A 26586-nucleotide genomic window follows, 5' to 3' on the forward strand; every position below is an offset into this window, starting at 1 on the left:
GGCACATTATCACCAGCAATTTATATAAAATCATTGTAACAGTCATTGATCAACAGTATTTTACATTCTGTAGCTTCATCTATATTTGTTTTTAAATTTAAATGGATATTTTAAAAATGGAAGCCTATCCACAAAGAACAGTAAGCCAACATTAATTCATCATCTAACACAGAACCCATACTCAAATTTCCTGAGCTGTCTCAAAAAACATTCTTTATAACTATTTTTCTCCCAATTCAGGAGCCAATTGGGATTCACAGATTCACAGACTGCATCTGGCTATGTCTCTTTCACTTCAATCAATCTAGACAGAACAGTTCCTCCACATCTCTTCATTCTTCACGGGACTGAATACTTTGAAGAGTCCAGGCCAGTTGTCCAGCAGGATGTTGCAGGAGTATTTTATCATGACTAAATTCAAATAAAATTTTCCACTATGGAGAAAGAAAATTCCACTATGAAAACTATAGGGGTTCCTCTTGTTGCATCTCCTCAGAGTGCACCTAATTAATGTCAGACTGTGTCACTACCAATAAAAAATTTGACCTTGATTATGGTGGTGACTAACAAATCTCTCCATTTTAAATACCCATTTTCTCTTCTGTAATAAATAACGCATCTATAGGGTGAAATTTGAGACCCTGAAAATACACTAGTCTCTGAAACATTTCACTAAATGATTTTAACATCCACTGATAATCCTTGCCTTAAATAATAATTATGCTAGGGAATACTGAATGTTGACTTCCTGATTCCACATTCCTTCTACATTAGCTGACATTCTTCCAAAAGACTACCACATAACAAGCATACCTAGCTTGGTTCCTAAGTACCATTCCCCACCGAAATGAAGCACAGCTCCCTCAGAGAAAAGTCCGTTCACATTCACTGAAGAGACCACAGTGATATTAGAGAAAGATGGTAGGGGCTTGTGTACACACGAGCAAAATTTCACAAAAATGATTACATCTCTTAAATCTGGATAAAGAATATGCAAGTATTCTTTGTACGGTATTTTCAATTTTCTATAGGCATAATATTTTTTCAAAGTGAAAAGTTATTTAAAAAATAGGGGCTGGGTGGGAAATCCTGCAGGAATACACAAATACCAGTTTGAGTATAAATATAATTAATATAAACAATATAATTAGTATAAATATACACATGAGTATAGAGTATCATCATAATACTAAAAATAGAACATGTAATCTCGAAACATCAGGAAAAACTCCATCTGTCCAATGGAAAGCAAGGGATAGAAGGAAATAAAAGTAAAGTATAATTAGAAGACACTGGACAATAGATAGCAGAGCCAAGTCAGAAAATAACAATAGTTACAATAAATATAATGGACTAAACCCACCATTTAACAGGTAAAAACACTAATATTCTATCAAAAAAGACATGCAGTTGGGGTGCCTGGATGGTTAAGTGTCTGACTTCAGCTCAAGTCATGATCTCACGGATCATGAGTTCAAGCCCCGCATTGGACTCTGTGCTGACAGCTCAGAGCCTGGAGCCTGTTTCAGATTCTGTGTCTCCCTCTCTCTCTTCCCCTCCCCTGCTATCAAAACTAAACAAACATTAAAAAAAAAAAAAAAGGGGGCGCCTGGGTGGCGCAGTCGGTTAAGCGTCCGACTTCAGCCAGGTCACGATCTCGCGGTCCGTGAGTTCGAGCCCCGCGTCAGGCTCTGGGCTGATGGCTCGGAGCCTGGAGCCTGTTTCCGATTCTGTGTCTCCCTCTCTCTCTGCCCCTCCCCCGTTCATGCTCTGTCTCTCTCTGTCCCAAAAATAAATAAAAAACGTTGAAAAAAAAAATTAAAAAAAAAAAAAAAAAAAAAAAAAGACATGTAGTCCAAAAGAAATACAATTAAAACGAGTAAAAATAAAATAGAAAAACATATACCCATATATCTAAGACAAAAATGAACCAAAAGAAGGCCGAAAATAGTAAGATTTGAAAAAAACAAATAATTAAGGAAAAAATAATTATTATAGAAAGAACAGAATAAGATGTATGCATGTAAAAATATAGCCTCAAAATATATTAAGCAAATGCTGATAAACTGCAAGCTGAAATACATAAATCAATAATCACAGCTAATGATCTTTTTTTTTTATTGAAGTGCAGTTGACACACAATGTTACATCAGTTTCAGGTGTACAACATAGGATTGAACAACTCTATATGTTATGCTATGGTCACCACAAGCGTAGCTGCGATCTGTCACCATACAATGCTATTACAATACCACTGACTATATTCCTTATACAGCTAATGATTTTAATACACCACTCAGGGAAAAGGTCAAGCTGACAATACAAGGAAATATCTAAGATCTGAACAAATAAAATTAAGAGTTATTAGATATGAAGTGTTTATAAAACAGGGTGCACTTCAAGAATTAATGTCATACAAACTGTATTTTCAAAATGTAATGCAATAAATTAGAAATCCGTAACAAAAGAATAGCTTAAAACATCCCACATTAATAACCCTTGTGTTAAAAAGGAAATAAAGGTGGGGCACCTGGCTAGCTCAGTAGTTGGAGCATGTGACTCTTCATCTTGGGATTGTGAGTGTGAGCCCCACATTGGGGATAGAGCTTACTTAAAAAAAAAAAAAAAAAGTAGAATAAGCATTATAATATGTAGCCTTTTGAATCTGGCTTCTTTTAAAACTCAGCATAATGCATCCATTTGAGATTCATCCATGTTGTTGCAGGTCGTCATCAACTGCTAAATAGTATTCCATTGTACAAATATATATATCACACTTTTTAATCCATTTCTTAGATGAGGACATTTGGGTTGCTTACAATATTTTGAAAATTACAAATAAAGCTTTTCCTTCCTTTCAGATTTGACAGCTGCTTATGTGGTATAAACACCACTCAAAACAATATAGAGGATTTCCATTTCTGAAGGCCCTGACCAATAAAAAGAAAAAATACATAGATGAGGTGTAAGAAATAAAATGATTTTTGAAAGAATATGATTTGTTAGAGAAACCTAGAGAATCAACAAACTATTACAACCAAAAAAAAAAAAAAATCAACAACAAGACTGCTACATACAAGACCAAACTATAAAACTCAAAAACCTCCAAGGTCACCTGGGTGGCTCAGTTGGTTAATCAATCCAACTTCAGCTCAGGTCATGATCTCACAATTCCTAAGTTCGAGGCCCCCAATGGGCTCCACGCTGACAGTGCAGAGCCCTCTTAGGATTCTCTCTCTCCCTCTTTCTCTTTACTCTTTCTCTTTCCTCCCTCAATTAATCTATAAATTCAATGTATTCAAAATAAGAATTCTACTTGAATCTTTTAAGGATAAAAATACAAATAAACCATTATATAAAAATTCCCAAATGTTAACAAGCAAGTGAAGAGATACTCAAATTTTTTATGAGGGAATAAAGATCCATAAATAACTAACTCAACCTTAGAAAAGATGATTAAAGAAGAGACTTGCTTTACCATATAAAAAAAAACATACAAAAATACAACAGTATTTTTTTTTTTAATGTGATACTGGGACAGGAACACAGACCACTAGAATGTAAGAGAAACCTCAGACAGATCCACCTAAAGACATGGCAACTTAACATACACGGTAACGGTGGCATCACCAATCAATGGAAAAATACGGATGATTTAAGAAGTCTTGTGGAGAAAACTGGTTCACTAGATGGTGAAAAATAAAACTGGGTCCCTATCAATACTATATAAAAGATAGGGCCTAAAGTGCAAATATGACAGTAAAACTATAAAATTAACAGAAGAATCTGTAGAATTATCTTTGTAGCCCAGGGGTGGGGAAGATGTATTTAACTCTTAAAATACCTCATGGTCCACTGGACCCAATTTCAGTGTTTGAGTTTTTGAGTAGTTCTAGCTATTTGTAAAAATTGGTACTTTGGGACTTTTGTTCTTTTTTAGAGCTCATCCAAAGCATAAAAATAAAATTTATTTTTAATAGAATAAAATGCATTCTATCTGGTCATTAATCACCAAACATCCAATGGACCTTTTCACAAATTTAAAATATATTATGTGATCTTATGGATCTAATTTTTCCTATATTTTGTTATTACATCATCCTCGAATTACTTCATCATTGTTCATCAATTATTCCCAACTATTCTGAAACAACCAAAAACCATTAAAAAAATAGAAGAATGATGATACGATAGGCAGAATAATGAACCTCCAATGATGCTCACACCCTAATCCCTACAACCTGTGAATGTTACCTTATATGGCAAAAAGGACTTTGTACATGTAAGGGTAAGAACTTTGAATTGGGGAAATTACGCCAGACTATCCAGATGGGCATGAGCCCAATTCTAATCACACGAATACTTAAGTGAAGAACCTTTTAAGACTGATCAGAGGGAGATGTGACTTCCAAAGAACAGTAAGAGAGATGTATGACTGCTAGCTCTGAAGATGGAGGAAGGAGACCACCAGCCAAGAAATTTAGGCAGGCTCTAGAAGCTATAAAAGGGAGGGAAAATTATCCCCACCTAGAGCCTCCACAGAAGGAATCCAGTCCTCCACATACCTTGATTCTAACCCTATGAGACCAACGTCAGACTTCTGACCTTCAGAACTTTGAAGAAAATAAATGTCTGTTGTTTTAAGCAACTCTGGTAATTTTTTACGGTAGAAATAGAAAAACAATACAGAGTTAATGACCTAAAAGAGTGACACAATAGTGAAATAAATTATCATCTTTCAGTTATCTTCTTGTCTTGCCCAAAGTACTGCACCATCTTCCAAGAACGTATGAAAGACTGGAGACATCATTGCAGACTGATTTTAGATTGCACTGACTCCAGTGGAGAATCAAGAAATTTTCATCTTCCACCCAAGATGGTCAAGAGAAGAAAATGACAGAAGAAGACATTTTATAATTAATTATAAGACAAATCAGAAAACAAAGAGATAACAATAACACCTCTAGATTCTAAAACTGATGGCAATGACCATATAAAATCTCAGTCATTGAATGTTATTACCCAAGATGAATTTTCCCAAATTCAAGAATCAATGAATCAGATAACGCATGTCTAAGGAAAAAAAGGAAACAGAATTTTCATCAGTCATTTAACTGAAGAATTTCACCATTTAATATTCTTCTACAGGAACGTGGACCACTTCATGCTCAAAGGATGCATGACAATAGCCTTCATCCTTTATGATGCTTGTGCTGTTTGTGCACCAAGATTTACTTGACACAAAGAGCTTTTTAGTATGTTTAAATTCTTATTGAAATTTCTAATAAAGTTGTTTTTCATCATACTTTTATTCCTGCTATAAATTAGTAGCAAAATAACTTAAAATGTAAAAATAGCAAAAGGACCTATTTGACCAGATGGTTCATGATGAGGACTGTTTTTCGTAGTATACCAACAGCTATTTAAAACTTTACAGTTATAGGCTCTAAGGCAAAAAAAACTGGTAAGTTTGATTATAACAAAATTAAATAATTGTCTACAATGATCCTGTACAATGCTGGATACCATGAACAAAGTTGATAGACATGACAAAATGGGAAATGTTATCTGCACTGTATACAACTAACGTGGAATTGCTATGTAGAATATACAAAGAACATGGGAAAATCAGTTCAGTTTGAAAAAGTAATCACTAATCCTGATTGGAACAATTTATAAGAGACTCCCAAAAAGCCAACAAGCATATAAAAGAAATGTTCAAAATAACTGGTGGTATGAGTGAAAAAATGAGATACTATTGAGATACCTGTTAAACACTATCAAAAATGAAGAATCCAGATAATGCCAAATGTTTCTGAGATGTAGGGTTATATAAATGCTCATGCATTCTGTTGAAAGAGCAGATTAGTTGTATACAACTGCTCTGAATAGCAATCTTATACTATTTATTCAACTTAACTCTATACATACCCTATGACAAAGCAGTTCTGCTCCTGGGAACATAACCTCAATAAATGATCAGAAAGGTCCATAAGAGAACAAGTACATTAAAGTTACTACCGTGTGAGGTAATGGGGAGCTGAAGACATCCTGATGTCTATCACTGGAAGACCTAACAGATACACTTAATTTTTTTTTTTTAACGTTTATTTATTTTTGAGAGAGAGAGAGAGAGAGAGAGAGAGAGAGAGAGAACACACAAGTGGGGAAGGGACAGAGAGAGAGAGGGAGACACAGAATTTGAAGCAGGCTCCAGGCTCTGAGCTGTCAGCACAGAGCCGGACGCAGGGCTCAAACTCACAGTCGTGACCTGAGCTGAAGTTGGATGCTTAACTAAGCCACCCAGGCGTCCCCAGATACACTTCTTTGTATTATCTGCTGTACAAATAAGAACATATACAGATAGGAACAAGGGTGACAGGGGCAAGGAAGAGATAAAGGACAGGAAAAATAAAAATTATATAATGGGAGAAAAGAACTACAATCTACTAAACTCATTTTTACTCCTGAAACCTGTTAAGCTATAACAACATATATTAATGTATATATATTAACACATATATATTATATATACATATATATTATGTATACACATATATATTATATATATATAACATAATGCTCCCAAAGCATGTTATGCTGTATTAAAAATCAGATTTATAAATACTTTTTCCCTATACATTATAAAAATTACAGTAAGTAATAATTTGCTTTTAAGCACATATGTAGGGATCCTTTACAAAATATATTTTAGATCATTTAATACAAGGAAAGAATGTCAAATGAAGATTACAATTTTACTCACTTTTGCTCCAACACTGCAACTGCCAGTGCTTCCAGTGCTCCCACTTGCAACTCCTGTAAATCTAGCTTCCAATAATTCTTGCCTTCTTGGATCCAGACTATGAAGCTCATCCATTGCAACTATTAGGAAAACAAAACAAAACAAAAAAAAACATACACATATATATCTTCATATACACACAAACACAAATACATAGACATGGTTAGTTGAGATGTCAATATAAACTTAATGAATCAATTCTACAAACAGATGAGAGAGACTTTAAAATTTTTGTCCTGTCCCACACTCATTTAACAAAACAATCTACAGTGGATTTCCAACAATTTTGACTGCAATCCACGGTTAGAAATATATTTTCCACACATCAGTACACAGACATATACATACATATATTGAAAAATTCCGGGGGTGCCTACATGGCTCAGTTGGTTAAGTGTCTGACTCAATCTCAGCTCAGGTCATGCTCTCACAGTTCGTGAGACCAAGCCCCACGTCAGGGTCTGCACTGACAGCGTGGCACCTGCTTGGGATTCGTTCATATTCATTCTCTCTCTCTCTCTCTCTCTCTCTCTCAAAATAAATAAATAAATATACTTTTTAAAAAATTCTACAAATACTTCTTACCACATGCAGTGCACTCGATTATTTTCTATTTGTCTATTAGAAAAGAGAAAACACTGGTTGTGAGCTATTAAATTGATTTCATGAGCCATTAATGGACCATGGGTCCACAGTCTGAAAACACCACCCTCCTAGTAAAATCTCCCTATTCTTAGCTTATACAGAATTTTGACACTAAGTAACATTAGTAATTATTTTGTTTATATATACTTTATATCTGACTACATTTTCAACTGGGAAGAATTCTTTTGACTGTCACATCGCAAAGATTTTTTGGACATTGGATAGTTTTCAGTTTCTATCAAGTACATGAAAAACATACATATATTAAAAAAAGATCATTGAAGTAACATCTATTACTAAACAATCACTGGAGAATTAAGGGGGAAAAATTAACATCCTCATGCAATTGTTAGTATGTAGACTAAAGCATCACAAACTCTAACCAAAGTGCAATTAAACTTGTAAAATTCTTTTATTTATGTCTGTCAATTCTCTACTGATAAAACCTTAGAACTAACAATAAATGAGTGGTTCTCAAAAGGAACAAGGAAAATACTATCAGAATCCCAAATCACATGTGGACATTTTCAAACTACTCTAGACCCCTTCCACATACTCTGGCATTCCTCTATCTTAAAGGCTAACAATTATTCCTATAGATCTTATCTTTTAAAATTCCTTTCCTTACCTCTCATCTTTATCTGGACATAAGACTAGATGGATAACGACTATCCTACCATGCTTACTTGCATCTCTGTACCTAAATATATCTTTCCTGCCCACTCTTCTTTCTTTCAACTCAAAAAGTAACTATGTTTAAAAAGCTAAAGCCTTCAATTTTTGCTTTTCATCCTATTCCTTCTTGATATCCAAGGGATCTCACATTTGCATATACAGACCTAAAACTATAGATTCTTAGAAGAAAACAGGGGAAAGCACCATGATCTTGGATTTGTCAGTGATTTCTCAGATACGAAACCAAAAGCACAGGCAACAAAAGAAAAAATAGGTAAGTTGTAATTCATCAAAATTAAAAACTTTTGTGTATCAAAGGACACTATCAAAAAAGCCAAAAAACAACCAACAGAATGGGAGAAAATTATCTGCAAATCATATACCTCATAAAGGACTAATATCCAGAAATAAATCCTACAACTCAACAAAAAACAAACAGCCCAACAACAAAAAACAAACAACCCAATTTTAAAAATGGGCAGAGGATATGAATAAACATTTCTTCAAAGAAATACAACTGGCCAGTAAGTACATGAAAAGAGGTTCAATATCAATCATTAGGGAAAGGCAAATCAAAACCACAATGAAGTATCACTTCACATGCATTAGGATGCTTATTACCATAAAACAGAAAATAGCAAGCATTACAAAGGATATGGAGAAATTTGAACCCTTGTGCATGGCTAGTGGGAATATAAACTGGTACGGCCACTATGGAAAACCATATAGCAGTTCCTTAAAAAATTAAAACATAGAATTACCATATGATCCAGAAAATCCACTTCTGAGTATATATACACCCAACAAAAGTGAAAGCAAGAACTGGAATAGATCTTTGTACATCAATGTTCACAGCAGCATTATTCACAACAGCCAAAAAGTAGATGCAACCTACATGTCCACTGATGAATGAATGGATAAACAAAATGTAGTATATGCAAAGAATGGATTCTTCAGCATTAAAAATGAAGAAAACTTTGACAGAGGTCACAACACAGATAAACTTTGAAGACATTATGCTAAGTGAAATAAGCCAAACACAAAAGGACAAATACTATGTAATTCCATTTATATGAAGTTCCTAAATAGTAAAATTCACAGACACAGAAAGTAGATGGTGGTTGCCAGAGGGAGAGGGCCATGGTGGAATGAGGAGTTAAGTGATCAATGGATACAGAGTTTCAACTAGGGAAGACAGAAAAGTTCTGGAGATGGATGTTGGTGATGATAGTACAACAATGTGAATGTACTTAATGGCACTGAGCTGTACACCTAAAAAATGGTTAAAATGGTAAATATTACATTATGTACATCTTATCACAATTCTTACAAATAATTTTTTAAAAATAAATAAAAAGGACTTCAAATTTTAACATAAAAATTAAAAGGCAAGCAAGAGACAGGAAGAAAATATTTGCAAAACATTTATGTGCTATATACTATTTCTACTCTTTGGCTTAGTAATGGGTTGATGGCCCACTGAAATTTAGCAAGGAAGATGAGAACCTAAGTCCCTGCTTTGACCCTGACCAACTAATAATGTATTTTGTTTCCGACTGTTTTTGTTTCTTAGATATATAGCTTCCTCTAGACCTCAACACTTCCCCATGAGGTCCTACAGGAAGCTATACACTCAAGGAAAAGCAAACAAACAAACAACTAGTTTCTAACCAAAACTCCTTACTAGGGGTCCCAACCTCATTATAGTCCTTAACACCTTCTAACAAGTTTTTATGACATTTTAATAGCAATATATGCAAGAACCCTTGGTATAATTCATAACAAATAATAGATGCATAACAAATATTAGTGTACTCATCTAAATAAAAATGTAACCTTGAATACTAAAGCCTTGCTTCCCAAAATGCAGTCAATGACCAGTAGCATCTATTCTCACCTCAGATGCTTATAAGAAATGCAATATCTTAGGTCCCATACCAAACCTACCAAATCAGAATCTGCATTTTAACAAGACCCTGAGGTAATTATTATGTGCACTCATGTTTGAGAAGCACTACTTTAGAATCTGGGTTCTCAAACTTTTCTGAAAAGGGCCCAATCGTAAGTATTTCAGTCTTTGCAGGCCAATAGGCAAAATCATGTAGATACTTACATGAGAGAGAAAAACTTACTACAAACTTTTTACTGATAAATTCAGGATATAATAATAACAGTATAATACTTTTTAATGTTATAAAATAGAAGTCAGTTAATGAAAAATAATGGAATTGGGAAGTGGTAACATTTTACTTAATTTGAGTTTCCAATCATCAAAATTTATTGCAAATACTCAACTGATAATGTTGATCAGGTTTTGTGTTTATCTTTGAACTGTTTTGTTGTTGTTGTTGTTGTTGTTTTGACGCATAGGTACTGCTAAATACTGAAATCAACCCACAAGCATATGATTTTAATTGAGTATATTCATTACTTTGAAGGCAGCTACAGAAGTCTCTTGGATTCTTCCTTTGATATTTACCTTTCAATGTGTTATTACACTACAGATTAATCATTTCCAATTGAAGGTTAGGTAGAAGTTCCTCAAATGCACAATTAAGTGGATTTTGAGATATGGAAACTTTCTTTGCACTTGCATCAATGTCTGAAAAATGCTGCTGGAGCTGTATTTTATGATGAAAAATATATTAATGCAAATTCATATGGGAATGAAGATCTCACTTTGACAGTATAAGAAATGTATAAAGCAGCTTGATGTTACTTGTGATTTCAAACATCAGTTCCCACTGAAATGACTTCACTGCAGCTAAATTTCACATGAAAGCACTATTTTGCCTCATAATTTTAGGTCTGATTTATTTAAAAATATTTCCAAATCTCCAGAAAAAGCTAATTTCAAAGCCAATCAGTATTTGACTGGTGGTTAAAGGCCATCTGCTTCATTCAGAAAAATTTCAATCTCAGTCCTAAACTCAAAAAATTGCAAAAAAATTTACCACTGCTAATAAGCCAGTCAAGATATTCAGCTTCTCTATGTCTAACAAAAATTCAGGCAGCTGATGCTAGTTAAATCCATGAGAGCAAATGAAGTTCACCACTGACAAACTGATTCAAGAACACAGAATGAATTCAAATTATTTTCTGCAAAGTACCTACTGATAAATAACACAACAAATAACCATAGCTTTGAACCTCTCACATTTGTACAAGCCTTGTAAAGTTGTCCAACTAAGCCTTTTTCTGTTCCACACATATTTTTACCACCATCAGTTGTAGCACATCTTAGCAGATTCCACTTCAGATCGTACTAAAGTATTTTCTCAACTTCAAAATATTCTCGTCTGTAGTTGCTCTCCACAGACTATTCACAGAGGTTAACTATTCTGTCACTTCAAATCTGGCATTGACACCTTGAATAAACAACTGAATAGTCTCAATAACATCTGTTCACTCATTAAGAGCCAAGGAAAACCATTATAAATTACTTGCCTTGTTGTTGTTGGTTTTTTGTAATGTTTATTTTTGAGAGAGAGAGAGAGAGAGAGAGACAGAGCATGAGCAGGAAAAAGACACAGAATCTGAAGCAGGCTCCAGGTTCTGAGCTGTCAGCACAGAGCCCGATGCGGGGCTTGAACCCACAAACCATGAGATCATGACCTGAGCTGAAGTCGGACACTTAACCAAATGAGCCACCCAGGCGCCCCACTTGCCTTGTTTTTTTAATACACTATTAATGTTACTTCAAATGTCGTCAATTCTTAAATCAAGTGTTCTTGCCCAAAAAAATCTATGGTCTAAAACAAGTTTTTGTCCGCTGCCTCCAGCCCCCCCCCCCCCCCCCGCCCCGACACATTTCTTTGCTACAATCAAACACAATTTAATTAACTCACCATCAGTAAATGGCTTTCCTTGCTTGGCTAACAAATGAACCACTTGGAAACTTATTTTGGTGGCAGTCTCATTTTCAATTTTTATTTTTATGAAGAAATTATGCTGTGATAAGATATTCCATTTTAAATTGACTGTTACTTTAAGAAAATTGAGGGTTGAAAAAAAAGAAATATAGAAATAAAGAGAGAAAATTGAGAGTTGAGAAGTGTGGTGTATGCTTAGTCTAATAATGTCAACATATATTCTTCTCTAACAGCTACAGTGTCACTGCATAATAAAAAAAAAATGTTTTGCTCTGATTCAACAAAATAATACACACTCCACTGTGCCTTAAAAGTATGCCACTCATAGTCCATTTTTCTTTCTTTTCTTGTTTTGACATGATAGATATGCACTGGTATAAAAAAAATAAAAGAAATATCGCAGGCTGGCAATACACATGGCACTCAAACACCATCAAGTTATAACTGCAGCACTGAAATTTGTAGTGCACCAAGAGCTGTATGAAGTGCTGAGAATGCCATACAGGGTCTCTGTCACAACTACTCAGCTCTGCCATTAAAATGCAAAAACAGCTGTGTTCCAATAAAACTTTATTTATGGACACTAAAATTTGAATTTCACATGTCACAAAGTATTATTCTTTCAATTTTTTTAACCATGCAAAAATAGGCAGTTTGCAGACTTGTTATAGCAAGTACATTTCAAAGATTTTAATCTTTTATGGACTCAAACTATCACTTCTGACACTTATCCAAAAATTTGGTCCTAATTACAAGAGGTGCGATTTTCTGAAGAATATGTAATTTCACTATAATCCATTAAATTCTTTATTATATGATAAATGTTTATACTTTTGAAAAAGAAACAAAAGCCACTATAAAGACCATACCATCCTTAAAGAATACCTGTCTCTAAATAGAACCACATGACTCATAATTATGCTACTATTCTTACTACTCAATAAAATTTATTATAAGCCCAAAATTTCACATAAAAAACATAACAAGATATCACTACCTGAATTAGAAATCACATCCCATTCTATAAAGAAAAATTTTAGGGAAACATAAATGAAAGCCACAATTTTACACAGTTTGTCATGGCCCCTTCTAATAAACATTTCTCTCTCTCTCTCTCTCTCTCTCTCTCTCACACACACACACACACACACTCACTCACTCACTCACTCAATAAATTTTACTTTTTATAAAACTATAGTCTCCAAAGGTGACCAGTCTAAAAAAAAAGGATGTATTTGGACACAGTATTAGTTCTGGTTAGTCAGCATTACTTTATAATTCTATCACCTTTTTTATAACAAGGAATCTACCTTTCATTGTATCATTTTTAATTACCTTAAGACTTCATCTTCCTTGGCAGATAGTCAAAACAAAATCACGGTATCTAGAAAGCATGTTTTCAAAAGGTTAATACCAGTTACTAAAAAGTAAAGGAAATGAGTTTGTTCACTTAGACCTTCCTAATAGATTCAGCTGCTACTAAGCCATTGCCTCACATTTTTAAATTTAAAACTTCCTGAAGTCTGAAAATATTTTAATTCATTCCAGATTTTAATTGTTACTTTTTATATTTCATCTGATAAGCTGATTTATACAGAACAGTTAAGGTCTTTGTTCTATTAATACTTTTCACATTATGCCTGATAAGGCAAAGAACTCTGATTAAAAACAGAAACACTATGATAAAGTTAGAAATTATTTTCACAAGATAAAATATTCCATTTAAATCATTCCTTTTCATTAGTTTTTTAATGCATTTGAAAATTTAGGACACAAAAAGAATTTAAGAAATCTACACTGTTCAACACTCCAGAATTACCTCCAACTCTTGTCTTTAAACATCCGTTTTATTTTTTAATATTTCTTTCTTTCTTTCTGAGAGAGTGCAAGCGTGCGTACATGTATGTGCAGGGGAGGAATAAAGAAGGGGAGACAGCATCCCAAGCAGGCTCCACACTGTCAACGTAGAGCCCGATGCAAGGCTCTAACTCAGGAACACTGAGATCGTGACTGAGCCTAAATCAAAAGTCGGACTCTTACCAACCACCCAGGTGCCCCTAAATACCATTTTAACATGGTTGATAGAATATATCTATTTTCATATACAGTATTTTCTATCACATATTTAGTGAACATACCTATAATTTTTGTTGAGTATATCGCATTTCAACATTTATTCCATGGCTTGATTTCCAATTTAAAACCAAATATCCTGGGGCACCTGCATGGCTCCACTGGTTAAGCGACTGACTTTGGCTCAGGTCATGATCTCGTGGTTTGTGAGTTTGAGCTCCATGTCGGGCTCTGTGCTGACAGCTCAGAGCCTAGAGACTGCTTCAGATTCGGTGTCCCCCTCTCTCTCTGCTCCCTCCTGTCCCCCACACTCACGCTCTGTCTCTCTCTCCCTCTCAAAAACAAATAAACATTTAAAAAAATCAAATAAACAAATAAATAAAACTAAATATCCTAATTTTTTGGTAGTTAAATCAACATGTTAAATAGCTATCATAAAAGTAGCCCAATTTCCTTCATAACCTTTTCCCCCCATGAATCTAATAAAAACATCTCCCACATTTTTTCTAATGATTTTAAATATTAGCATTTGAAATTTTAATCCATTTAGAGTTTAATTGTCTATCACTAGAATTTTTTCCAAAAGAAAATGTTATACAACTTCTTACAAATGCAACCTCTCCCAGTGATTTGAAATATTTTTCTGGTCATCTATCATATTCTCACATAACCATGGGTCTGTTTTTGTATTTTATTCTGTTTCATGAAACTATTTCTGAGCCATATACATTTATCCATCTACCTACACAAATACATATGTACTGTACACATATACATAAATATACTCACACCAAATATTTCATGTAGAATGACTTAAAGAGTAAGCATAGAAAGTCAAGTTCCTCAATCTAGAGCACACATTTAGTTATACAAGCCTGTGGTTAAAGAGAAGACAAGTCTGATCTAGAATCACACTCCAAGTCAGATTAATACCTCAGCTTATCTTTAAGATACTTAGTCATTTTAAACAGTTTTGTTGTAACCCTTACAGCAAAGAATTCAGACATACTGAGACCAAATTATTCAGAAAAGGAAATATAGATTACATCAGGGGTAAAGCAGAGAGTTCTAGTTTTTGCTTCTCTATCCTATCACGACCTTAGAAAACGAGTAATAATTTAATTTCAATTTTACTCTTACAAATTAAAAAAACAGGGAGCCTGGGTAGCTCAGTCGGTTAAGCATCTGACTCTCGATTTCGGCTCAGGTCATGATCTCATGTTTTGTGGCTTCGAGCCTCTCTACTCTGATAGCGCAGAGGCTGCTTTGGATTCTCTCTCTCCTTCTCTCTCTGCTCCTCCCCCACTTGCATGTGTACGCACGCGCACTCTCTCAAAATAAATCAATAAAGATTTTTTAAAAATAATGTCTGACAGCTTTTTTCCCAACAAAAATGAACACAGACAGGTTGTATAAATATGGCCAAGTTCCTTAACCATGTTTTAACTTTTTTTATATGTAAAATGGATAATAAATGTAACTGTTAGTTGTTAGAGTAAAACAAGTGTATATGCAGAGTTTTAAACTAAATCTGTCACTTAGTAAGTATTCAATAAAGTGTGAGCATATATGTATGCTACAATACAACTGCTTACTGAAGATTGACCTATTTTACACACACACACACACACACACACACACACACACACACACACTCCCTTCTAGCTTTCTCCCTGAGGTTAGAATTTCTGGTATGTAAAATGACATGTACTTCAGTGCCTAAATTTCTTCTGTTAATGTCAAAGTAATATAACTCCTATTCTTCTACCTTCATGTTTATAATTACTTGCTGTTTTTAAAACCAATCTCTCTCATGTACACACATGCATATACATATAAATGTGTGTAGATATACACAGACACATAAATGTATTTTTATATTAGGCTATTTCTCTATTTTAACATATAGTTCTCATTTTAAAGATAACATTGAGACGCTGAGAGATAAGTCATATTACCTTTTGTTAGAACTTAAACCCACTCAGCTAAGCACCCCTATCCCAAAAGAGCAGTAAGAGTATGTGGTATGTGTGGTGTGTGGTGTGTGTGTGTGTGTGTGAGAGAGAGACAGAGAGATGGAAAGGAAAGGAAGGGGGGAAGAGAAAGAGAGAGAACGCATGTGCTTGCTCATGTAAAAAGGAATGTTTTCTGAGAAATCTCCAAAATAGGCATTTGGCTGAGACTTGACCTAGTTCACTTTCTTCTTACTACCACAAAGTAAACTGGTATCTTATCCCCAACATAAGTACTAATTACTTAAGAATCTTTTTTAGTTTCATGCCTTTTCCCATTATTAATGTAATACATGCTGGATGAAATGATACAGAAAACTAAAACTGAAAGGCCCAATACTCCCTGTCTCCCAAAATCCCACTCCTCAGAGGTAACCATTTTGATATACCTTCAAAAGGACAGTGATGATTTACTGCCCCACACTACTCCTTTTTGGTCTGTTCTATCCCAACAAGGCAGAGTGAAAGAAGGGCTACCAAAAGTTACTTCATATGGTCCATATGCATCAGGGAAATAAATCTCTGACAAGGAAGGAAGTTGCATTCACTCTACATAAGAAGTCCAAGTTGAGCACTACCTACCCATTAAAACACTTCTTAAAACAATGTATTATAATAAATAAGGATAAAATATCTTAATGTTTACACAGTGATTTCAACATAAGTATTATTTTACCAACATCATCTCTATCATATCCTCAACAAGACTCCTAAAATGGATTTCTGTGGAAACTTATTGTAGCAATACAGCTTTAGGGTTAAGAACATGGGTTTAATCAGACTGAGTTCAAATCCCAGCTCTGTCCTAAAATCCTGGTAATAACAGAGCCTACTTCACAGGATTCTTATGCAAATTAAATGAGATGATACTTGTAAGCCTTGTAGCAGGTTCCTGGAATATATAGCCTCCACAATTTTTACTTAACTATAACTGAGTGCTAGAAAAGTAAGCAACTTGCCCAAAAACACACACCAAGTTAAGTCATGTGAGAAGAGAAAGCAACAAAAGAATATTAACAAACAGTGGAGTATCCTAATTTACTCACTTTCAATTTCTCTAGCCTAAGTTTTCAAATAAAGAAAAAAAATACTAAAGTCTTTAATAAACCCAAAAGATTCCCAACAAAACAAACCACTCTGCCTAGGAACCCTACCTGCTCTCAATGCCCACACAGACATGTTTAACATAAATTATCCTGCTCAATGAAAATAAAAACACACTTAGCCATCATTCCCAACTCTAAATTGTTATACAACTCCAGAGTATGCCAACAGTTTAGATGCCAGATACATAAATGTGTGTATAAACCCATTAAAATCATAACATTCCTCTAGAAAGACACATTTCCAAAGACCAAACCACCCAACAAACAAAATTTTTAAATTTTAGTAATATTTCCTATTACCTGCAACCTTAATAGAAACACCAACCTGCAATTCCAGATAAATATGTAAACTAAGAAAATCAGTTTTAACAAAGGATGAGAAATTATAATTTTTGACAGACTGAACCATATGCAGCTATATCAAAACATTTTTAATCTACAAAATGGGTTCATACGGTTCAACCTATGTACTCGATGACCTGAATGGCCTAAAGTATAATCAATCCCCTCGTATCTTTACAAATGATTATGACTGCCATTTTTCAGTTTTCAGTGATTCAAAGAAACTATGGGTCACATCATTCTCATACATCTTTTACTTGTGTATTATCTCAAAGCTGCCAAAACAGTGATACATGCAAAGCCTTATTAAGTATAAGGCTTAAAAGGTAGCATTAATATGCAATGAAATTAAATAAAAATATGTTTATAATTTATCTGAAGCTTTGGCCCTCAAATTTTACACCATAATGTTCCAGCAAATCTATACATTTAAAACCTCTGACTTATACCAAGTTTTCTTTCTATTATACCAATTTTCTGACTTAACATTTCCCAATATCAAGCTATCTGCCTTATGAAAAAAAGGACATTATCTTTATAAAATAAGGACAAGAAGCAATTTCACTCCTTTCCCTTTTTACCACTGGTCACGAACCCCAAATTGCCCACAATAAAGAAAAACACAAAAATGTAAAAAAATTGGAGCCTAAAATTCCCACCCATAATCCTACTACCCAAAGATAACCAAAGTCAACACCATTCATGTTTATTTTCTCCCAGTCTTTTTTCTATATACTTTTTATCCAACAACTAACATTATACTTCATAGTAGCCCCTGGCATTCAAAAATGTTTCCACGTTCATAATATCAACCATTTGCAAAAGACCCTAAAAGTAATGACATAATAAAATTATCATTTTTGAAGTGCTGCTAAATGAGACACTTCTATAGCCTCCACCCATTCAATTCTCAGTTTGGGTTTGATTTTCCTTATCTATAGTCATATACCTAGAAAAATCACAGTTACCCCAACCCCCACCCCCGACCACCAAAAAACTATTTTGTTTTTGAAAAATCTTTCCCCCAAATAAACCCAATTAATAACATTAATAATGAAAATGGCAGTGGCAGTTCTTTGCCATAAAAAAGCTTCAGATAAATTATAAATTTATGTATTTAATTTACTGCATATTAATGCTACTACCCTATGCAGTATACATGTTTTAATGAAATTTATTTAAATTTCCTACAAGCAACTTAAACTTTTGTATTAAAACTGATGATTGTCAAACTGTGTGATGGGTATGTTAAGGTTCATTGCAATATTCATCCTACTTCGATAAATTAAAAGATGTTTCCATAACAAAAAATTAACAATTTTTTATATTTTCCTACATTCCTATGAAGGAATTTATCTTCTCTTCACAAATTTCAGAACTAAAAGCAGAATCTGGTAGCCATCACTGTCAAGATTCTACACTAATTACTATTTTATATCTGCTGTTCTTACAAAAGCAATTTTCCACATTATGACATGTTTTCATGAACATTATTTCATGACTACCTAACATTCCATTAAATGGATGTACAGTAATATATTTAATTATTTCTCTACCACTGGTGATTCAAGCGTTTTCTAATTTCTTGCTATTGAAAACAGTGCTGCAACAAACATCCTTCTACCTAAAATGCTTTGTTTGGATTAGATTTCCTTAAAACAATGACTCCCAAGGCGTAGTAGGAAAACTACTATGTAAGTATTCATTTATCTCTCCCAGATCCACCTCAGCAATCTCCATCCAGAATCAAAAGGTAACTGCAGAAATGAGTTAACCAAGCGTAAGGATGTGATCTTTAGAAAGGCCTGCTGCAAAGAAATCCCCACTTTCCATAATTGATAGGAATTATGTGCCTGACCAGTGCCTGAACTGGTCGTGGAAATAATGTGGTTGGTATAGGGTAGGAAGAAGGTATCCCCAATAAAAACCTTGAAAGCGGAGTCTCTAGTGAACTTCCCCAGATAGGCACACTGCACACTTGTTGCTGCACTCTCATGGGGGAAGAGTGTGTACTCTGCGTGCCCCCTCTAGTGAGGGAGAGAACTTAAGGAAGCCTCCATATGGATTCCTCTACTCCTGCCTATGTATTTTCCCTTAAGATCCAGCTATGTATCTTCACTATGTTATAATGCACATCAAAGATGAGTACAACTATATGCTGAGCCCACTAGCCTTTCTAACTAATCTCTGAAATAGAAGTGGCCTTGGGGACACCTGACATAGTATGTGAAGCCCCTTCAGCCTACTTGACCACTCTAAAACAGGCTGACACCATGTTCATAGCCCTAAGTAAAAACTAGAGACTACCCCGCCATTTGAAGTTATGGAGAACCCCAAGTAAAGTTAAATTTCACAAATCTCCCTTCCCCTGTCAAGACAGGGAAACACTGTAGTTCTGAAACTCCCTGGCAAACAGTCATTCTGAGTCTGCAGCTTTATCAACGAGCTGGCATATCTCCTCTTACTAGAAGATAAGTTCCAAAAAAATAGGAACTTGGGGGAGTTTGTTTACTAAAATATCAAGGTGCCTGAAAGAATGCCCTACCACATAGAGACTCTCAATAAATATTTCTTGAATGAATAAATGGATATTCTCAGGCATCCCCAAAATTTCAAACTTAAGAAACCTGGTCTAAAAGACAACCAAATCGGTATTTCAGCTCTACTGCCTTAGTAATTCTCAGCCTCAGTTTCCTCATTCATAAAATGAAAACAACCATGTAACCTACTGGCATGAAGACAAATGCAATACTCCTCCTGGCATATAACAGACAGTAACATGAAGACACCTTATTTAGAAAGCCAAAGAACTACAGTTTCACATAACTCAATAATAAAATCAACATAATAAAAAAATTACTTTAGTCAGGTAGAATATTAAATACTGTCACTTGGAAAGTATTACAGTTTCTATGTTTCTTCCTAATTAGAGATTCCAGGGTGGATTCATGGACACCAGTTAGGAGTCCACTATAGTGATCCAGGTAAGAGGCACTAGACTGAACCAGTGTCACAGAAGATCAGAAAGGTACCCGGGAGATGAAAAAAAACCAGGACTTGGTAGTAGACTGAATGTGAAAAGTAAGGGAAAGGGGAATGTTTCTGGTTTACACATGGATAACTGGCAGTAACAGTAAGTAACTATAAACGGAACTGGTTTGGGGAAACAGATCACGAGTTCCTTTTTGAAGACACTGAATTTGGCGTGTTTTAGCGACAACAGTGAGTTTCTTCCTGCAGGTCTCACTTATCTAGTCACCTGACAATAAACACTAAGGCCCAGTTACCTATTTTATGGGCAATGGTTCCATTATCATTAGCAAAAAGTATGGGGTAGCAGGAAGGAAGAATAGGTACAAAATAAAGCCCAGTTCAATATACAAACAAGTACAAAGGATGAGGAAAAACTGGTTTCACTGACCTTTTAGACATTTAAAAATTCATCCATACTATGGATCACTTATACAATCAGCAGTATTGTAAGTCACTGGGCCTAAAAGAAGACTGTGCTCACACGAATAATTCTATATGATGCATAAAATCAATCCTGTGTCTTTTTTAGTCATATTATATGTACTTCATCTTCCCAAATTGCTGTTCATGTACTTTAAAAACAATGATGCGGGGCGGGGAGGGGGGCGCGCCTGGATGGCTCGTCAGTTAAGTGCCCAACTTCAGCTTAGGTCATAATCTTAGGGTTCATGGGCTCGAGCCCTGAGTCTGGCTGTGTGCTGGCAGCTCAGAGCCTAGAGCGTGCTTCAGATTCTGTGTGTGTGTCTCTCTCTAACCTCCCCCACTCACACTGTCTCTCCCTCAAAAATAAATAAACATTAAAAAGAGAGAGAGACAGAGGGAGACAGAGAGAGAGAGAAAGCTGCATTGGAGAGGTAGGATTTGTTCATCAATAGATTGTCCTGTCATAGTAAAAGGAAAAAGTAGTCGCAGATATCATTTACTTAACTATACATTCATTATTACTACTGAGAGGATGAAAAAAATTTCAAATTCACCCAAAATTTTCAAGCCAATTGAAATATTAAAAATAAAAGCAGGGGCACCTGGGTAGCTCAGTCAATTGAGCTTCCAACTTTATCACTCAGGTCATGCATGAACTCACAGTCTGTGAGTTTCAGCCCCAGGTTGAGCCCCACATTGGGCTCTGCAAGGAGTGTGGAGCCTGCTTGGGATTCTCTTCTCTCCTTCTCTCTGCCCCTCACCCACTCACATGGCAAACACTCTCTCTTAAAATAAATACACTTAAAAAAATAAATAAGAGCAAACAAGAAGTTTCTACTTCTAGTAATGGTGATTAGGTAAATGAGACCAATCTTCTGGCTCAGGAAACTTGAAAAGTTGGACTAATTCTTTTTTTTTTTTTTTTTTAAGTCTACTAAGAAATATCAGGTAATGAAGAATCATGGGGCCAAGAATCTTTTCTTCAAGAAAAGAAACTCCAGAGAGTGGAGTCTGATATACCAAGCTTCCCCTATCTGTAGAAGCATCTGCTGATTCTAGAACTAGTGACTTAGAGGCTGAGATGCTAAGCAAAACTTTGGCAATATCACTGGGCCAGCCAGGCAAAAAAAAAAAAAAAGGTGAAATCCAGAGCCTCCCCCAAACACTGCACTGGGATCCCAATCTTGGAGCAAAAGTGAATAGGATTAAAGCCGAGCTTCTAATCTCAATCCTTAAAAGTAGATCAAGAGAATCTGAGATTTTACAGTGCCCCTGTATTTCTGCCAAAATTAATGTAAATCCTGTCATAGAAGACTGCCATTATTCTAGGCCCCAAATTATCTCTATGGTTTTTCATTAAAAATGTCCCGAATGCAATTAAAAAATAAAACAACAAAAAAGAAACCCAAGAAAATAACACATGACTGAAAAGCAAATAAAACATGGAACAAGACTCAAAGGGATCTAGATAATAAAGTTACCAGACACCGACTTCCAAATAATTACACTGAAAAGTAAGACTGAGAACTTTGACAGAGAACCTGAAACTAAAAAGAGAACCAAACTGATTTCTAGAACAGTAAAAGGACCTAAGTTAAGAACTCAGCAGATGAGTTTGACACATATTAAACGTAGCTTAAGAGAGAATTAATGAGATAGAAGGTATCTCAGAAAAATATACCTTTTATTTTTTTTTTAATGCTTATTCTTGAGAGAGAGAGACACAGAGTGAAAGTGGGGGAGGAGCAGAGAGAGGGGGAAACACAGAATCTGAAACAGGCTTCAGGCTCCAAGCTGTCAGCACACAGCCCGACGCAGGGCTCGAACCCACAAACCGTGAGATCATGACCTGAGCCGAAGTCGGATGCTCAACTAACTAAGCCACCCAGGCACCCCAGAAAAATATACCTTTTAAAATGTATATTAGGAATAAAAAGATGAAATACAGAAAAAGGCATAAGAAATATAAGGCACACAGTAAGAAAATCTAATACACGTATAACTACAGTTCCAGAAGAACTATTTGAAATGGTATGGGCTAAAAATTTCCCAAAACTTATAAAAGCCCTCAGCCATGCTGTCCAACAAAATATTCTGCAGTGATGTGATGAGGGAGCATAAGGCAAGCTGACACCCCACAAACCACTCCCCTCCCTCACTAAAAATGGGATACGTGTGATATTCCTCAGGTACTCCTGGCTGCCCAAGAACAAGGGAAAGGACAGAAAACAATTGGTTAAACTGACAGAAGTTCCATCAGTTTACACATATCTATCAATGGCCTCATCTCCAAGAACTCTCTACTATCTTAATTATAATGCTTTGCTAGAGGGAAAAACAACCTTATTAGCTAGGCCTCCAGTAATCTGTTAAATCCTCTTTAGCATATGGAAATCCTTTCAAGAAATTTCCTCTTGGGGGTTGGGAGGGAGGGGAGGGTGGGTGATGGGTATTGATTGAAGAGGGCACCTTTTGGGATGAGCACTGGGTGTTGTATGGAAACCAATTTGACAATAAATTTCATATATTGAAAAAAAAAAAAAGAAATTTCCTCTTGACTTTATCTCCCCCAAATCCACAGTATATAAGCAGTCACTCTTCACAAACCCAGTGCAGCTCTTTCTGCCCAGGCTCCTGTCCCCATGCTTTAGTAAATTACCTTTTTGCACCAAAGACATGTCATCTCTACACTCCCACCCCACCAACACCCCCAAACCTCATCAGAAAGGTTTTCCATCTGCCAGTAAGGCAGCCAATAACTACACATAGCTACTGAGTACTTGAAAAGAGAGGAACTTAATTTCTAACTTCTTAAATGATCATTTATCATTTAAATACCCACATATAGGTAGTGGCGCACTGGACAGTACAGCCACAAGTCACAGATCTAAGAAGTCCTACACACACCAAGTAGATGAAAAGAAAAGCATACCTAGACACATCATGGTAAAACTGCTTAAAGCCAAAAATACCACCCGGTCCCCCCAAAACCTGGAAAGCAACCAGAAGCTGCAAACTAGATTACCATCAAAGGAGCAACAATAGGACTGATAGCTGACTTTAGAACAAAACAATGGAAATCAGGTCTCAATTGGATAATACACAATGAGCTGAATGAATGAAAAGAACTACCTATCTAGATTTGATGTCCTGTCAAAACAAAAACTTTTCAAGAATAAAGATGGGGAAAAGACTTATGAGATAAGCAGTAACAGAGAATTCCACACCAGATAGGCCCAAATAGAGTAAACACTAAAGAGCATTCTTCAGGAAAACAGAAAATCAACTCAGCCTAAAAAAAAAAAGTAAATGCAACATCACTATATAAAACACTAATATCTTATGGATGGCTAACATACATGTAGAACCAAACTATACAGTAATAATAGTATATAATTCAGAAGAGGGAAATGTACAATTCATTTTTCCAAAGTTATTGCACTGGCCAGGAAAATGAAAAAATACTGACTTACACTGCACTTTACTAACTCAAGGAGGTATGTATATATGTTAAGTTTAATTTTTGAGAGAGAGAGAGTGCAAGCGGGGGGGGGGGGGGGGGGGGGGGGGGGGGGGAGGGGGGAGGAGCAGAGAGAGAGGGAGAGAGAATCCCAAGCAGGCTCCATACTGCTAGTACAGAGCCCCAATGAGGGGGGCTTGAACCCACAAACCGTGAGTTCACGACCTGAACCAAAGTTGGACACTTAACTGACTGAGCCACCCAGGTGCCCCAAGGAGGTATATTTTAATTTCTGGGATAGCCACTAAAAAAAAAATTAGGATAGGGGCGCCTGGGTGGCTCAGTCGGATGAGCATCTGACTTTGGCTCAGGTCATGATCTCACAGTCTGTGGGTTCAAGCCCCACGTTGGGCTCTGTGCTGACAGCTCAGATCCTGGAGCCTGTTTCGGATTCTGTGTCTCCCTCTCTCTCTGCCCCTCCCCCACTCTTACTTTGTCTCACTCTGTCTCTCAAAAATAAGTAAATGTAAAAAAAATTTTTTTAATAAAAAAAATTAGGATATAACCATTAAGCCACCTGTGGGGAATTGTCTGAAATTAAAAATAATAACAATCCAAAAGAAAGTTCAAACAAACAAGGAATAAACAGAATTAAAAATATCAATTTAAACCCAAATATATCAGTCAGTATATTAAATGTAAATTTACCCAACATTCCAATTAAAACAAACATGGTCAAATCAAACCAGTTATTTTTTAAAGAACGTATGCTACTTACAAGAGACAAAGTATAAATAAGTTGAAAGTAAAAGCATGGAAAAAGATTTACCATTCAAACATTCAGTAACTGAAAGCTAGTGTTATCTGTCTTAACACTGGATAAAATAAACTACGTGAAATACACTAGGCAAAACACATTACAAGAGATAAAGAGAGGGGCGCCTGGGTGGCTCAGTCGGTTAAACGTCCGACTTCGGCTCAGGTCATGATCTCACGGTCCGTGAGCTCGAGCCCCGCGTCGGGCTTTGTGCTGACAGCTCAGAGCCTGGAGCCTGCTTCGGATTCTGTGTCTCCCTCTCTCTCTGACCATCCCCCGTGTATGCTCTGTCTCTTTCTGTCTCAAAAATAAACAAACATTAAAAAAAATTTTTAAAAAAACGAGATAAAGAGAAATATTTCATGATGATAAAAGATATGATTCACCAGGGACATAAAAAAAATCCTTAATTTGTAAACACCTGTAACAAAAAAATATATAAATACATAATACAAAAAATGACAAACTATACAGAGAGACAAATCTACAATCATTTGGGGACATTTTAAACCTTTACACTCACTTTAAACCTGTTCTGGGGGTGCCTGGGTGGCTCAGTTGGTTAAGAATCTGACTCTTCATTTCAGCTCAGGTCATGATCAAGCCCAGAGTCAGGCTGGGCACAAGCACAGAGCCTCTCTCTCAAAATAAATAAATGCTCACTCTCTCTCAAAGTAAATAAAGCTTTAAAAAAATGTTTTTAAAAATAAAATAAACCTGTCCTTAATAAGAGCAAGCAATCAAAACAATGATAATTTTAAAAAGAAACAAACTTGACTTAACTGATACACATATTTTACCGCATCTAACAACTATAGCCTCCAAAATTTTGGGAGCTCCTATACAAGGAATATTTACCAAGACCATAGGTCATAAAGCAAGTCTCAAATTTTAAAGAACTGAAATCTTATAAATTTAGTTCTGACTACAGTAGAGCTAGGTCAGAAACCAGAAAAAGCCACTTAAAGTATATAATACTTCTACAAAATGTGTGCTAATCAACTATTTATGTTATTGGTAAGGCTTCCAGCCAACAGTAAGCTATCAGTAATTAAGTTTCTGGGGAGTCAAAAGTTATAGGCAGAGTTTCAACTGTATCAGGGGTTGGTTCCCCAAACCCCTACATAGTTCAAGGATCAACTGTATTTCTGAATAATCCAAGGATCAAGAGAAATGATGGAAACTGTAGAATGTTTTCAGCTGAATGAAATACATACACATACATACATAACATATATCAAAACCTGGGGGAGTAAATTAAAATGGTTAATTTTGGGGGCACCCGGCTGGCTCTGTGGTTAAGCATCTGATTTCGGCTCAGGT

At 35.5% G+C, this 26586-nt stretch overlaps 1 protein-coding gene across 6 annotated transcripts in view; it reads right to left on the minus strand.

The window, feature by feature from the left end:
- Positions 1–26586, minus strand: part of TLK1 (tousled like kinase 1) — a 145563-nt gene that overhangs the window by 96933 nt on the left and 22044 nt on the right. Inside the window, exons 1-4 of one of the 6 annotated variants that reach the window (XM_042994672.1) lie at positions 14860–14875; positions 13333–13381; positions 7598–7685; positions 6767–6885 (exon numbers count right to left, since the gene is read on the minus strand). In XM_042994672.1, coding sequence (XP_042850606.1) covers positions 6767–6880 — 114 coding nt within the window. In that variant the 5' untranslated portion in view covers positions 6881–6885; positions 7598–7685; positions 13333–13381; positions 14860–14875. Of the gene's footprint in view, positions 1–6766; positions 6886–7597; positions 7686–10604; positions 10622–13332; positions 13382–14859; positions 14890–26586 lie in introns of those variants that run through there. The other 5 variants (XM_042994670.1, XM_042994674.1, XM_042994673.1 and 2 more) reach the window with 5 other exon arrangements.

Source organism: Panthera tigris, chromosome C1 (assembly GCF_018350195.1).
Source record: "Panthera tigris isolate Pti1 chromosome C1, P.tigris_Pti1_mat1.1, whole genome shotgun sequence".
NCBI classification, from domain to species: Eukaryota; Metazoa; Chordata; class Mammalia; order Carnivora; family Felidae; genus Panthera; species Panthera tigris.